The sequence below is a fragment of the Nannospalax galili genome, unplaced genomic scaffold (assembly GCF_000622305.1).
Source record: "Nannospalax galili isolate Female #2095 unplaced genomic scaffold, S.galili_v1.0 scaffold146, whole genome shotgun sequence".
NCBI classification, from domain to species: domain Eukaryota; kingdom Metazoa; phylum Chordata; class Mammalia; order Rodentia; family Spalacidae; genus Nannospalax; species Nannospalax galili.
In genome coordinates, this window is record NW_008357929.1 from 4335342 (window position 1) to 4352068 (window position 16727).

At 43.4% G+C, this 16727-nt stretch overlaps 1 protein-coding gene across 1 annotated transcript in view; it reads right to left on the reverse strand.

Annotated features, from left to right (window-relative positions):
• The window catches only part of Dnah9 (dynein axonemal heavy chain 9), a 430757-nt gene that overhangs the window by 405068 nt on the left and 8962 nt on the right, over positions 1-16727 (reverse strand). Inside the window, exons 3-6 of the mRNA XM_008855701.3 lie at positions 15574-15732; positions 14414-14544; positions 8370-8581; positions 6296-6529 (exon numbers count right to left, since the gene is read on the reverse strand). Of these exons, the coding sequence (XP_008853923.1) occupies positions 6296-6529; positions 8370-8581; positions 14414-14544; positions 15574-15732 (736 nt within the window). The remainder of the gene's footprint in view (positions 1-6295; positions 6530-8369; positions 8582-14413; positions 14545-15573; positions 15733-16727) is intronic.

Here is a 16727-nt window from a genome sequence, read left to right on the forward strand (position 1 = left end):
AAGTGTTTTATCTTTTATCTAATCTGTCAATCAAGGAATCAGACAAATTTTAATCATTTTATTTTTGGAAGAAGTCTAGTCACTGAAAACAATATTTACATTATTTTGTTTAACTTAGCAAACACATGGATGAGACATTCATTTGGGGTCTCTGTGATGGCTAATCTTGGTTGTCAACTTGACTGGATCTGGAATTAACTGAAATGAGAGAGACGGTTTTTGCTCAGATTATCTGAAGCCTGAGGACCCACCAAAAATGTGAGTGTTACCTTGTAACAGCAGCTCATATAAAAGGCCACGGCAGAAGGGAGCTTTGCTTCTTGCCTGCTTGCCTTCTCTCTCACTGGAAACTTCATCTTGTCGCTGTGGTGTTCCTCTGCTGATAGCAGAACCAACTTCTTCGGATTCCAGTGTAGACTGAAGACCTCCAGGAATCTTTCAGGCCTTCAGCGCCAGTTCTTCGTGGACTGAAGAGCTACTGGATTCTCAGCTTCTCCAGTATGAAGACAGTCTTGTTGGACTATCTGAACTCTATTCTGTAAGCCAATCTAACCCCCCCCAATATATATATATATTCATTTAATTAGTTATGTTTCTTTAGAGAACCCTGACTAGTGCAGGCTCATTTCAAGGTTTTAGGGCTTTCCTTCAACTCTTTTCAGAAGGACACCCCCTCCGTACTTTCCCCCAGCATCATCTGTCCTCTTCTTCTGCTTGAGTTTTCTCCAGGGCTCTTATTATACTCTGGCATGATATTACTTAACATTATACTATGATATTTACTTATTTTCTATCCATATTTCCCACAAGGTTGCAAGTACTCGAAGGTACCCCAGTATTCCCAGTGCCTGGGCACATGCTTGATGCTGAACAAGTCTTTGCTGAACGAAGACATACCCATTGTGCTTTGACTTAACTACTCTGAATCCAGCAGAAAGTAACAGGATGGCAGACATGACTGCTGAGGAGTAGTTATGAAAACAAGGAAAATTAGGTGAGCAAGCAAAAGCAGAGAGTGGGCTCTTTGTCACTGGATGGGTTCCAGAGTAGGATGTGTTGTGGACGGCACTAGGGAAATGATTTGCTGTGACTACAGACACTGCTACTATCTTTGATTCTTGTTATTTGGATGTGTACTTTTGGCACAGCTCACTTAAATGTCCTCAAATGACAGTTGAAAGGCAAATTTAAGGGGTTTAAATATATGTATTTTTTAATTTTTACAAAAACTTTATTGAGAATTTCAAACATGCATATAAGGTATTTCGATCCAATCCATGTCCACTTCCTCCCCTCCAACATTCCCCCCTCTGAAGAGGTAACCCTAAAATCTTTTGAGGATTGGATACAAGCTTCCAAATACTTTTGACATTTTGGCCTTTGGAATAGAGTATGTTGCTAACAGGCCCAAGGACATTTTGACTTTTAACCAAGAAACTGGCTACATTTCTTTGGGGTCTTTTTACCCTAACTGCCTAGCCAATTCCTACCTCCTATTCCTATCATGCCATGCTCTGAAGGGGTCACCCAAACTGACAATAGGGAATAGGGATGCAGACCGCTGTCAATTTTTATCCATCCCAGTAGTAAACACATAAAATGCATTATGCTGTTTACAGGGTACACATATGAACCTTGGAGCTAGGACACATCATAGAAAGAGCTGTGATCCAGGTCCCAAAACACTGAGTCCACACAACCATGTTCCTGCTATTTGCTAGCTTTGTGGCTTGTAGTAAGAGATGACCTTTTCTAAGGCTCACTTCTCTGTCCTGTAATGAGACAGTAGTATTTAACATAAGGTTACAGAGTTTTGTGGAAAGTGCTTTACTTAGGAAAGTATCCCTATTATAATTAACTACGAGCATTCTGATCCCATTAGGTAAGGTTGGTAGACACCGAATGAGCAATAGCTTATCCAAGGAACTTTCTGCTGCTCTGTTTTAGGCAGGTATCACAAATCATCCCAGTGTCCCAAGAGACTTTACTGGGCTGATTAGGACCTATTGCTATGAAAAAATGATGTAAGATTTAATGGTGGTGGTAGGTGGAGGGAAGGGATTCAATTTGTGCTCTGGCCCATGAGGTGAAGAATCAGAATCAGGTGTAATGGCAAGCTTTGCCAACAGCATTCCTATTCCTGAAGGAGAGGTCAAGCTGCCCGTCTTTAAAGAAATGTCTTCAGAATTCATTAAGGGAGAACACAAAGCAGACAGTCACAGATGAAAATCTCAAAAGGTCATTTAGAAAAAGTCTGTTTTCTTTACCTTTCGACTGTCAGCGACCTTATGCAGCTAATGGTCTGATACTTGACCACGTGTTCAAGCTGGGCTGAAAGGGAAGCCAGTCCAATTAGGCTGGGAGTGAAAACAGGCTGGGGAGAGTGGCTAGAGATGGCAGAGGGACCAAAGGGAAATGTGGTGTGTATCAGGTCAGCTAATTACCCAGCTCCCTGTAATCACCCTGCATAAAGCCACAGCAGGGACTCACAGTGAGTCACACAGAAGGTATAATGAAAGAAACAAGGGCTCTCTCCAAGCTGCTCCCTCATTGTTTGCAGGGAAGAGGCTGAGGGCAGATTCTACGGTATTACGGTACAAAAATGAACTCTGTGTGTGTGCATGCTCATGTTGAAGTATGTGCAGGCAGGATGGGAAAAGCAATTCAGAGGCAACTAAAAGACTGCTCTTCTTCCATTCCTTGACTGTCCACTCAAATTGCAAAGACTTTGCATTACTTTTGGGATTCTCTTAGTTACAGTCAAAAAGTCAAATAAAGCCCTTTCCTGAAGTAAGAACTACAGTTTTACCCAAGTGACCTACTTACTTAAACACACTGGGAATCCACTGGTTAAAAGCAGGGTATGCAAAGGCATAACAGAACAGAACTTATAAGGGCACAAAGTCAGTTTGAGACCCTCAAAATGGAAAGGCATGGAAGGAGGCGAGAAAGAAGGAAGGGAGTGAGGGAGGGAATAAAAGAGAAAGAAAGGAGGGAAAAGTAGATCTGTGCAACTCCTTGAAAGATTTCAAAGTTTCGGGAAACAATTACATGCTTCTGGGTACAAAACCCAGCTCAACCTTCTGAGCTAGGTGACTGTGGATCAGTTAATGATGTATCAGATTTAACTGCATTAAAGAAGGGTATTGACAGCTAACTGTTATGGTGATTGAAATGACATGTTCTCTGGTATGAGAAGAATTCTTGCATGATTTCTTCGCCTTTTTTAAAAAAAATATTTTATTTATTATTTTTATGTGTATGTGTGTGTTGCCTGCATGTAGGTAAGTACACTCGTGTCATGCAATGCCTGTGGAGGACAGAAGAGGCTGTCGGATCCCCTGGAACTGGAGTTACAGACAGTTGTTAGCTGCCATGTGGGTGCTGGGATTCAAACCCGGGTCTTCTGCAAGAATAGCCAGTGTTCTTAACTGCTGAGCCATCTCTCCAGCCCCCATGATTTGTCTTTTAACTCCTCCTTTTTTCATAGTGAGAATTAGCTGCTGTGAGGGTGAGGATGAGGAAGAGGGTGGTGTCCTGAGATACTGCTGACAGTGTGCTGCTCAGAGATGCACATCCTCCTTCCTAGCTGTACCCTCTCACCTCTCCACCTTCTTCTAGCACACACCTAGGAGGGAAGCATGAACTGGCACAATAAAATGCTCTTGTGCAGTACAGTGAAAGAGTAAAAGCCTTCAGAGATCAGAGGAAAGAAACCTGGGAGAACTGTGGGGCTTAGGCATCAATCTCTTGCAATATGACACATCAGCATGAACATAAAGAGAGCCAAAGGATTGGTGTCCTTTGATTCACTTGGCTTAATCTGTTTACTAATTGCAGGTACCATCATGATGATGGTCATACATTGCATTAGAATAGAAGAAGGTTAAGTTCATGCTGAGTCTTCTGGAGAGAAGCAGATGAATCCCATTTCAAACAGGCATTGATCATCACTGCCATCCTCAGAATGTTAACTAAAGGGCTACATGAAATATGCCAGAAGACAATCGATAGTCCCCTGTCCTGCTGCACTGAGCTGAGGAGAAAAGAGCTGGGGGGCGGGGGGAGGTGGAAAAGGGCAAGGAGGATGAGTCTGCACCAGTGTTTGGGAGATGAACAAATAAGAAATGGAAAAGCTGAGCCCGAGAGCAAAGAAGAAACTCAGAGCACAGGATAGACAACTTTGGAAGGGCAGAAACAAAAGAATGAGAGTGTGAGGGCATCCAACTCCCCCTCCATTCAAACCAGAGCTGCTGCTTTTTATGCATCTGTGCGTTTGATTTAGAAAGAGCAGCCTGAGGGGGGACTGTTGTGAACTAATGACTCTGGGGAGGCCTGTGGCCCGCTGTGCTAATATTTACTGATATCCCCAGCAGATTAGGTGCCCTGATGTTAGAATAGCTGTCTATATGCAAAGTCACATCATTAGCATGTGTGCACAGGGCGAGGATCCAGCCCAAGCAGTCACTCTAAGCTACGCTCAAGGCTGGAGAGCCTGCAAACACGACTGCTACAACACACAACAGGCAATTATTCCTCCATGGATGGCCCAGAGGCCAGAGTGTCTATCACCTTCATAAACTACAGCTGAAGAGTTGGTGTAGAAGATGAGAGGAATAAGGAGTGGAGGGGAAGGGAGCAGGGGCTGAGCAGCAAGTTCTGTGCTCTAAACAGCTGGGAGGAAAGGAGACATTTAGGGTAACAGGAGGTATCAACTTTTATTATTCTCCTAGTTCTGACGAAGGGTTTAAGGTGCACCTTTCTTAAAATCTAGTTCCTGTCTTTCTCTTGTACATTTTCTGCCTTTATGCCTTTCCCCAGTGAATCCCTTTTGCAATCTCAAAATTGATTTCCTATGTGCTCCTTGCTATTTTTCAAAGCTCTCCTGGGTTAGCGACCCCCTTCCTTTTGCTCCCCAGTAACCCCACCAATGTACTTTTATTATGACATTCAATTCACCTGAGTAAAGTTTACTGATTCTGGGTCTTTCCACCCTGGATGTCTTATGTTAATAAATCTCATTTTTTCCCAGGCTATGATTACAAGTTCAGAAAGTTCTCATAGGCAAAACCATATTCCATTCATCTTTGCATCCCAGCACTTAGCTCAGTGCCTGGAGCAGGGTGATGCTGGATCTGCATGTTTTTAATTGATGTGAACAGAGTCAGTCCTAGATTCTCTTATCTCTGTCATCTAATAGCTTGTTGGGTTCATCACAGCTTCTTCATAACACATCTCTCTTCACTCCAAATCTCAGCTACTAATCGGTGGAACATGAGTCTAATCCTTTGTTCCCTTGGCTGTTGGACTAATATTGAACATGACCCTCAATTTCCCAAGCTAGTCTGAAGTGTATGCTTCTTATTATAACATTATTCTTCTCACTGAGTTCAATCATCAAACTTGTAGCTGTAAAAACTAAATTCTGAGATTTAAAACAGAAGAAATAATCTCATGTCTTCTTGTCCTAGTGCTTAGAAAATTCACATTAGTTTTTATATAATTGGGCAAAAGGACAGCTACGATGAAGTTATGTTTCTTTTCACTAGTGTTAGGGATTTGGAGCCATTGGACAATCTGGGAGTGGAAGGGAATATCAAAGCAGCTTGCCCGTGAGAAGGGACAGCTGCACCAAGACCTGCCCACTTTCACTCCACCCTGGACTTTCCAGCCCCAACTTTATTTGAAACAAATTTCAGAGTCTTTGGGCAATCTGAAATTGAGCTGAGTTAGCTGACTGATTCCTGGGACTTTCTCCTTAAGTGAGCCTACATCAGAATCTTCTACTTCTAATAGAACCACTACTACCTTATGTTCAGTTCAAATCACAACTGCATATTGAACCTTCTTGTAGATCCCTCCAGTCAATGGAGAGCTGGTATTATGGTTTGAATTTGAACTTTACCCAAAGGTTCATGTGTTTGAACACATGGGCCCCTGCTGGTGGCCCTATTGGGAGAGCCATGAAACCTTCAGGAGGGGGAACCCATCTGATGGAAGTATATCACTAGGGACAGGCCCATGAAGGTCACAGCTTAGCCCTGATTCTGGCCTTGCTCTCTGATTTCTTTCTGATCTATCAATATGTGAACAAGCTAACGCCTCATGTTCCTGTTGTCACAGACTGAGTTGTTTCTCCCTACCTTCCCCTCCCCGATTGACTGGAACTCTCTGAAACCATGAGCCCTAATAACCCTTTCTGGCCATCAGATGGTTGCTGTTCTTCTTCCACATTTGAGATTCTTGTACTAACTCCTGTGTGGGGCTGGGACTTGAGGTGAATGAATACACTCACCTCCACCACACACAGTTGGCCCAAGAAGCCATCCAGTCGTACAAAGACCAAAGAGGGCTGGAAATCCCATTCTCTGACTTCCTCATTCTCTTTGAAGTAAGTGTAGAGATATTCCCTTCTATCCTGAAACACCTGTTTCAAGAAGCTTAAGGTGTCCGAGGCCACTTGCAGTTTTCTCTGACTTTCTTCCACCTCGCTTCTCAGGAGGTCTTCTGGGTTGAGGTAACTAGAGGCCTGGAATGCAAATAGATTAGTGTTCCCAAGTGTGGAAGCAAGTACAGATATCCCAAAGCAAGGAATATTTTTCATAGGAACAATAGAGAAAACTGACCAAGTTTTCAGTTCCACAGGTGGGTGTGAACCAGTGTTTAAGCTAAATAACTTTTGTGGTTTTTCAGTCATAATCATTTGAACCACATTGTGATTGGACAAGTGACCAATCAGAGACCAGAAAGGATCATGGTAGTTTACTGGACTAAGGCAGGTATTAATCCCCACATGTTCATCTGTGATTCATTAGCTTTGATAGAAAAGTAGTTTGAATACAAGCATTCTTTGGGCCATAATTATTTCTCTCTCTCCAAGAGATTTGAGCCTCTAAAACTGGGGAGCTAAAGCTACTGGATAGCCCCCTTCACCACCACTGGGAGCAGCAGAGAAAATTGGGTCTGGGTGGCATCATCTGAGGCCACAATGCAAGTCAGGGCTGAAGTCAACCTTGCCTTGCACATTCAAATCATAGGAGGCAATGAGTTTTCTCTGTTGATGCTTTATTTTGTTGTTTCTTTATACTTTCAAGAAAAGTCATCACTATTAGTGATGGCCACATGTGGGTCGGTGAGTCAAACAACCTGAATTTGGGTTTGATTTGGGTGTCCCTGGGTGAGTAGTCAACCTCCTGAGCCTCAACCTAGAACTTTAAATAAGTAATAATAAATACTGAACCCTTTCCCTGTCCCCTCAAACTTCATCTGATAATGACTGGGATTACGAATGTAATACATTGTGTAGCCCCAACATGATCCATGGATGTCAGTTACTATGAATCAGTCTGTGAGTTTGCTTGTTATTTGCTTAGTGTTGTCAGTTCTTAGAGGCAAAAGAAGTCAATATGGAGGGAAGGTCATCCAAACCAAGGCCTTGAGTTCCATTTACAGATGCACTTCTTAAGGTTTATGCTGTCCTAGAAAGTTTTACAAGAGTCTTCGATGAGGAGGCAAAGCTGGTATGATGGCACACGGCTATAATCCCAGCAAAGCTGGTGTGATGACACATGCCTATAATCCCACCTGCTTGGGATAGTGAGGCAGGAGGTTTGGAAGTTTCAGACTAGCCTGGGAAACTTAATGAGATCTTATCTCAAAATAAAACTTTAAAATGAGCAAATATGTAGATCAGTAGTAGGGAGCTGACTGAACAGACGCAAGGGCTTTGGGTTCAATATGTGCAAAAAACAAACAAAACCGCACCCACAAAGAAACAAAAAGAAGGCACAATTTGTTTGCCATCTAGGAAGCAGAATCTCCATAGTACACAAGTATAGAGCTTTGGCTATGTGCAGGGCACAAGGGTCACCAACATCACTGCACTGAAACCTCCTAGTTACCCAGCACCCCTCTGAAATGGCTTTCCCTGCACCACTGTAATAGGCAGAATGAAACACAGAGCAGGAAAGTGGTTTGCCCTAGCACACACAGCTCACAAATGGTGTAGCCAGGGTTTGGAACAGAGACCCTTGACTGCAGAGGCTGCATTCTTAATTGCTAAGCTTTGTTGTTGACGTAATACCAATCCCTCACACAGATCATGGAGGAGGTTGCAATTTACTAACCTTGCCCTTTGCCCCACTCAGGCTCAGGTAGAGAGTTAAGAAAGACTGAACCACTCCAGTATGTCCACATTTCCAAAAACCTGTTTGTGAATCACTAGCTTGTGAAAGCACAAAATCCAAGTGTGATCACTCTTTGGGCCATAATTACTTCCATGCCCAGGGAAAGGTGCAGCACTTTACTCTTTGATGTGGTTGCCAATCAGTCTCTGGGGAGAGGTTGCTGTGAAGTGCAGAAGAGCTCACCTGTTGGATGAGGAGGTTGCAGATTTCCTGGAGCAGGACCGTGAGCCTCCCTGGAGAGCGGTAGCATTTGCAATTGGCCCAAATCAGACAGACCACGTGAAGTAGAGGCAGCAGCCTGGCTTTCACCTCAGGAAACTCCAGGCTCTCCAGAGCATCCAGGTGTTGGTGGAGTGGTAACAGGTGTACATGAATATCCTGGGCCTCTGTCAGAGCTGGAAGGAATCGGGGAGGTCATCCCTGCTGGGATACCACCCACCCGGTACAGCCCTAGTGTCTGGTAAGTGAAGGGTCAGCAGAGCTGTGATTGCAATTTCTTCCTGATCTGAGAAGGGGAGGGAAGGTGATTCCAGATAGCTTTCTGGCTTTTCTGCAAAAAACATCAAAATCTGGAGCACTCTGACAAACTAGAATGATGGAAGTTCTCTCTGACATTCCTCTGTCATGACTTCTCCCTGGCTTCCTCAGCCCCAGTCTGGTGCTCTGTTTTAGTAGACCCTTCCCTTGATAAATGTTTGCTGATTATGTTGATGTTGATATCACAAAGGTAACACAGACACAGATGATGAGACAAGTTTAAGAAGCAGAAAGCTAAACAGAAAGATATAGAAGAAGGAGCAGAAAGATGTGCCTTCAAATGCTTCAGGCACTTTGACCACCTGTAAGCTTCAAAAGTGGGCTTATCTGGAGGTAATTTCAAGAGTCCTTGAGGAAATAGAAGGCAGTGTAAATGGAATCCTCACAAATAACAGTACCATGGTTGGGCCACAGCATACATTGAGTAAGTAGGGGTGCTTTCGATGAGTATTTGTTAATCAAAACTCATGAGTTTTTACAGAGGAGAAGTCATGGGGAATAGAGGAATAGCATGGCCTGGTGATGGCAAGGTTCTGCTGATTTTCAAGGCCAGGACACTGTCCTCCCACCTCCACTGAACACAGGTCCAAGAGAGGAGCCTTAACCAGTCACCTTGAGGTGTCTGAGAGGGGAAAGGGGGGAACTCTGTGGCACTGACATCTGCATAGCAACTCAGAGCCTTTGTGTAAGCTGGATAGAAGGGAGCATCTGCAGGTCTCTCCTGGGCAGATAACCAGGTGGTGTCTATGAGAACAGATGGTCTTGGGTTATATTATGCCAGTGAGGCCCTGAGTTCATCCTAAAGGAAATTCAAAATATCCCTGATTTAGCAAGCGGTTCCAATATATCAGTAATTTTTCTACCACCAGACATATACTATCTCGAAAGCCTAAGTAACCCACCTAGGCTCACTGTGTGAGTGGGTCAGTCCTTTCCAACTGAACAAAAGGAAAGTATTTTTCTGAACCTCTGGTTAAATAGCTGTGAGGTTCAAGAGACACGGGGATGTGTAGATGTGGATGTTTGTACCTTATATTACCAATGGGTTTGTGGGAAGCACTATGTGATTAGGAAGTCAAATACCGTGGTACATTTATTATTATAAGAGCATTAATTCTTTTGTTGGAGGCCAATGTCAAGTATTAGCACCACTGAGTTGGGGCAGAGGGCTTTAATGTCCAACATCCATTCTACAGAGCACATGTTCTGGCTTATCATGTGCTGTGAGGGAGAAGAAGCTGGGAAATTTTTCTTTATAACACTCTGTTTTCAAAGCCTTTAAAAATCCTAGATCTTCTTTTATTATACAACTGGGCATGACTTTGATATTTTGAAGGCTGTAATATTTGAGAACACAGGAGTTGCCCTCTAGTTCAAGCAAGGAGCTCCAGTGTGGGTAATGTGGGTATGCTTGAGAATTAACATATCAAAGTGCTGAAAGGCAAGGTGGTGCCCCATCTCTATTGGACACAGAGGAGATTGAGAACACAAGACCTTAATGAATGAATGAGGTATTCTACAACTAGGAATAAAAAGGCCAAATGCTTTGTTAAGATTAGGATGGAGCCAAGTGTGTACTTCCTCAGCTGAAACTGGAGAAGTCTTTTTGAATAAAATTATGGGTGGGGCTGGACTCAGGATATAGTTCCAGAGATAGAGTGCCAACAAAATAGTTCCATCAGTGGAGTTCCAGGAAATAGACCATTCCAAGAAATACCTGGGGGAACAAAAGTCCTCTGAGTCCACTCCCACTCTTAAAAACTAAATTTAAGGGACAGGCTTTTATTTGTTCAAGTGCTCATAATGTTGGAACAGTAACACTGGACATGTTCAAAATATGCACCATCACTGAGCTGTACCTCTAGCCTCGTTATTTTATTTTCTGTGTATATGTGGTATATGCACATGAGTGTGTGGGTATGCACCTACAGGCTCATGCATACAGAGGCCAGAACAGGATATCTGCTATCTTTCTCTAGAGCTTTCTGAATTATTACCTTGAGACAGGGTTTCTTACTGGACTGGTACTTTGGTGAGCCTGACTAGTCAGCAAGCTCCTGGGATCTGCCTGTCTCTGCCCCACAGAGGTGGATTTACATGCATGCTGGAGAGTCGAACATATGTCCTCATGTTTAGCATGCAAGTGCTCTTACCCACTGAATTATCTCCCCAGCCAGTCATTGTTTTTGAATTTTCTGTTTCCTGTTATTTGATTATACTTATTTATATTTTAGATCCCCATTAGTTGAACCATTAGATATGGAGGGCTGATAGGGATGTACAGTCATTTGCTGGTAAATCTCTACTAAATTCTAGGGACAAATGCCTTTATGTGTCAGTGTGCTCATCTCTGTGGTGTATTGCCAGCACCTCCACTACGTCCAGTGGAGCTTCAGCTTAAGCTTCACCAAGTGCTTCTTGGAGAACAGGGGTGGGAAAGTGAGAAAGGAATATGTATGGGGAGCGAACCAGTCCTCACTAGCTCCAGAATAGCACAGGGCACAGCCTTCTTTCCCACATAGTCTACCTACAAAATCCTTGGTTGAGGCTGTGACTTGACTGTGTCTCCTCTAAAGTTCAAGTATTGAAAATTAATGACCAACATGAAGTATTAAACAACAAAGCTGTTAAGGGTTACCGGGCCATGAAGTCTCCTCCCTTTTGACTAGGATTAAAAGGCTTCTGATTGGCTCTGATAGCTTGCCTTCCACTGCTACATATGAAGACAGCGTGCCTCCCCTGAGAGGATGCAGCCACAAGTGTTATCATGGAAACAGACAGCAGCCCTTACAGACAACTGAACCTCCTTGGTCATAATCTTGGTCTTTCTAACCTTCAAAATAGTGAGGAATAAATGACCCAGTCTGTGCTGTCTGTTAGAGCAGCACAGATGCACCAAGACAATTGGCAAGCAGGTTGTTCTGTGCCCATCATTCTAGCTAATGGCCAGGAATGGGCCTCCCTAGCTGGACTTTACTGCCCTCAAGGAGATGGTCACTTCCGCTTTCTGTTTTCATTTTCCAATCAGTTCCACTTGCAACAATCTTGTCACCACCCTTCCTCTATCCTTTTAACTTCCTCTTTACTCCTTAGTTCTCAGTTCATGCTCACATGCCAGAGATATTTTTTCTTATCTCTCTCATGAGTCCATAATGAGCCAATGAACTGCCCTGACTCTGACTAATAAGAATAATGCACATACTGTGTCTATTCGGGATAAAGAAAGCCAGATGTTCTGAAATTAGATTAGAAACGAATAAAACCAATCAATAGCCTTTAAAATCTTTTTATTATTGTACACTGTGCCAAATTTCTGACCAGGTCTCTATCTAACACCTCTAATCATATTTTCTTTTTTTTTTCCCATCCTAGGAATTGAATTACATGTTTAAAGGATTTCTGCTATTACAGTAGCATGTATTTGATACTATTATAGTGCTATTTTTTCAATTATTACTGTCAGTATATACTCTACCAGAAAGAAAGTATTTTTCTTAAAACTGACCTAGGGAAACAAATCCTTGCCAACCAATAATGTATGCGAGCAATTAGCTTTTTAATCTACTAGTGTGATAAATATATGTGGGCACTGAATGACCGACTCATAACACCATAACTACATGTAGTTTTATTTCAGAGTTCCAAATGTTAGATATTTGGACATTTCTGTTATATATGTCTATGTGTGTCTATGTATAGCTTGTAGTATTGTTCCCCTAATATTCCTTTAAATTTATTCTCATGTTAACCTAAATAAAGTTACAGTTGTCCCTTAGTACCCTGGAGTTTCACGACCCCCCCCCCCATAGATATCAGTTGAAGTCCCTGATATAAAAGGGGAAGGAATTTGTTTATAGCATAAACACACACTTCTGTATGCTTTCTTGTCTTGAGATGGACTTTTATATGTAGTCAAGTATGGCTTCAAACTTGAGATCCTCCTGCCTCAGCCTCCTAGATGCTGGTATTTGCAGGTGTGCACCACCATGCCTAGCTCTTCTTTATAGTTGAAATCACCTCTAGACCACTTACATTACCTAATACAATATAAATGTTATGTAAAAAGTTGTACAACATGCTGTTTAGGAAATAATTAAAAAGAAGTCTGTTCATGTTCAGTATGGACAAAATTAAAAGCAAAAGTCCCTTTGGCACTATAATTGTTTGAGTCTATGAATACAGAACCCATAGATATGGAGGGCTGGCTGTATTGTATATAAAATGAAAACCTAAAATTTCAACTCCAAATGAAAAACTGGCATTAATCTGCCCAAACAGCACCCTTTAAAGGCATTTTGCAAAATACCTGTCCACACATCTCCAACAGGCATTCCTCAAATCAAAAATGGTATAACATACCACTTTGGGGGCAGCTATGTATTTCAACTTAAGTGTATACTGGGAACAAGCTTTCTTGGAGAAGCAGCAAGCAGAGGCTTCAAAAGACACCGAGTTCCAAGTCAGTTTTATCTGCTGGCACCTCACAACATGGGGGCCCAAGAAAAGCCCAGGGCTGTTTCTGTCAGTCTTTCTTTGTGATATAGCTCATGCCAGAAGCCCCATCACTGAAGCTGGATTTGCTGACCCATGCCTGAACTTGAGAGTCTGAGGCAGGAGAATCTTGAGTTCAAGACCAGCCTGGGCTACATGGTGAGTTCAAGGCCAGCCTGGGCCACAATGACAAGATGCTATCTCAAAAACCAAACAGAAACAAAAATACCTCCCCCCACATACACCATAAAACAAAACCAATCAAAAAACCAAACCAAAACAAACAAAAAAGAAGACAGCGATACCCAGTCACTAACACTTTCATTCCATCACTTTTATTCCCCAGGACAGGAGGTGGGTGAGGGTGTGAAATGAACACAGCTCAGTGAGTGCACGCGCTGCATGCAGGATGCTGCCTTCATTCACAGAGCAAGCAAACCTTGATTAGTTTTGTACTTTGAACATAGCATTGAAAGAAAGCTCTGGAAGAAGAAACATATTTGAAAAAAATCACTGTTTAGGTTAAGCTTAATTTATGAGAAATTGAAAATACCTTTAAAAGCACATTTTAGCCCACAGTACTAAGAAGAGGGAGGAACTACAGTAGGAAAGCAGGGGTGGGGCAGGGTGGCTAGGAGATGGGGGTGGGCAAAGTGGACCAATGATAGGAGGGGGGATTCTAAAAATGTACCTTCTTCTAGTCACAGACTTTGCTGGCTTTGCAGTTTTGACAAAGGCTGATCTTGTCTGTACTCGGGGGACAGGAAATTACAGTCCCATTCAACTGAATGAACAGAGAAGGCAGGAAGAAGCTAGAAACGGAATGGAGAATCTTAAGAGTGTAGGGACCTGAAATCCAGAGGTGAGAGGTCACAGTACTCTTTCTAAGCATAAGTGGTGTGCTAAGAGCATTCTTCCATCTAGATTACCTCACAAGGGCTACTGTGGGCGGGAAGCAGGCATACCAAAGTCCTTACACTACAGAGAGGTTGCATGGTTTGGGCAAGGTCACAAAGCAGCTGGACCTCAAACACAGTGGAGAGTTAACGGCCGCTTCTAGATTCCTTCTGTCATGCTGTATCGTGTCAAGTAAGGAGGGAATAAGGACTTGAAAATGATGAAGTCACAGAGGGAAGTAAATACGGTGCTAAACGAAACTTTGAGTCAATAGATTTGGGGAACCGCTTGCTGGTCCTCACCTGCTACAACGTCTCTGCACATGGTTTTGAAAGCTGGCAGGTAGCTGCTCTGAAGTTTGTCCAGGAGTCCAGCCATGCCCTTCACCTTCACTGTCCTCAGTTGATTATAGATGTGTTCGAGATCCTCATACCTGCAATACCATGAAGAAGGAAGAAGGGGGAACCCAAGTGAACAAGCATCAAGCATCAGGAAATGCAAATCACACTGTGACACCCCTCTTTCAAGCAGGCAGAAGGGAGCCCAGCCTTAGGTGGCTCCATAGACTGGGCTCTAGCTCCCAGGAGCCCAAACATCTTTTCCAAAACAGTGATCACAAAAGCCTGAGTCAGGAACACAAGTTCAAAGGCAGCAGCTGCAGGAAACACTGCTGTGACCATCTGGTGGCCCAAGAGCTTGGCAGCTGGAGGTCATTAGCTCTTGCAGCAAGGTTGGGGGAGGGAGAGAGGAGTGTTGTTGGATCTAGGCTGCTTGAGAAGGGCCTCACCCTAATTCAGCAAATGGGCAGAAACCGGGCAAGAGCACAGCCATCTCAGGAAAGTGGTGCAAATAGGGCTGGAGCTCTTCAAGCAGGCCTGGTCACATGAAGTGACACTATGTTCCATAGAAGGTCAGGGACATCTGCCTCTTACATATATCTGTCTTCTCCAGAAAGGATTCACCAGCATAATGATACATGGGAGCTAGGACATGGGGAGGAGGACAGGAAATAGTCAGAAGCAGTAAGGAGGGCTTTCTAGTCACCCCATGGGACTGAGGCACAGCAGATGCTGAGACTTAGGAGAGGCAGCTCTACAGCCAAAGTCCAAGCGTCCTTCTTTTTTATCTGATCCTTACAGAAGATCTGTGCATCTAGCCTTGACTGTCCCAGAAAAGGGGGCTACAAATTAGAATAAAAGTATTAAAATTATATATGTGTGTTTGAAAGATCCTTTGATGAACTGAAAGAAAGAGTGACTCCTGAGCCTTAGGGGAAGAATGTGTCTCCCACTCCACAAAAATAAACTGTACTGACCCCAAAACAACAAGTTGTGTACCCCAGGGAGGATGAGAAACACCTGGAGGGAGGGACCATAGCCAATGGTGGCTCCACCAGGCCAGCTCTGGCTTTCTCCTCTTTAAGACGCCTCCCCAGAATTCTGACATGTGCCTCCCTGCCTACCTGCTCTTCCAGAATTCCAGCTCCACCCTGGGGGTGGGATTCTCCCCTTGTAAGAGCAGCTGAGAAGACTCTCTCTTGAGTACCACCTGGACTTGGTGGCTCCATTTGATCACTGTAGACTCAATGGCATAGACAACTGACTTATCTACAGAATCCAAGCTGCAAAGACAAAAGACATTTCCCAATACATGTGGAAAGAATTTAAGCCTGGGTGTATTTGTCTGTCTTCTATTGTTATCACCAAATTCCTGAGGCTGGAAACTTACAAAGAAATTCATTTAGTTCAAAGTTTGGGAGGCTGGGAGTCCAAGGTCAAGTATTTCCATTTATTTGACATCTAGTACGTGCACATGGTGGATGGTATTGTGGTGGGAATATATGCCTGAAGATTCACGTGGCAACACAAGAAGCCGGAGAGCAGGGAGGGGCTCACCTTGCCCTTTTATATCAGACTGCACTGGAGTGAACTAAGTGCGGTCCCACAAGATTTGCATTAACCTTTTCTCAGAGCAGTGCTCCCAGTGAGATAATTGTCTTGCACTAAGCTCCAAGTCTTAAAGGTTCCATCGCCTCCCAACCGCGGAACACCCAGCTCCAAACAAAGCACAAACCCTTAGGGAACAAACTCAAACCACAGTCAAACCATATGCCTGTGTGTCCTCTCAAATAGAACCCCAAGTCTTTTAAAAGTTGATGGACAATTCCACCTAATCTGTGAATTCTTTTTTTGTTCAAATTGTGTGTGTTTGGGGGGTGGTATGTACATGTTCATGTAGATTGCAAACACATGTATGAGAGGCAGAGGTTGACATTCAGTGTTTTCTTTGATTACTTTCTAATTTATTTTTTGAGACAGTGTCTCTCACTGAGCCTGGAGCTCATCAGTTCATCTAGGCTAGCTGGCTAATGGCCTCCAAGAATCTTCCTGTCTCTGCCCAACCACCCCCAGTTGGGTGCTGGAGATCTGACAGGTATTTTACTGACTGAATCATCTCCCTGGCCCCCTAACCTGTGAATTCTTAACTTTTTTTTTCTAGTAATAGACCCTCATGGGTAAGTTAGTGAAGTGTAAGACCCTTTTCCCAGGAAGCATACTTATTCTTGTGTGTATACAGCATTACTCATTCAGAGCCAAGGGTCATCAACATTCTTAA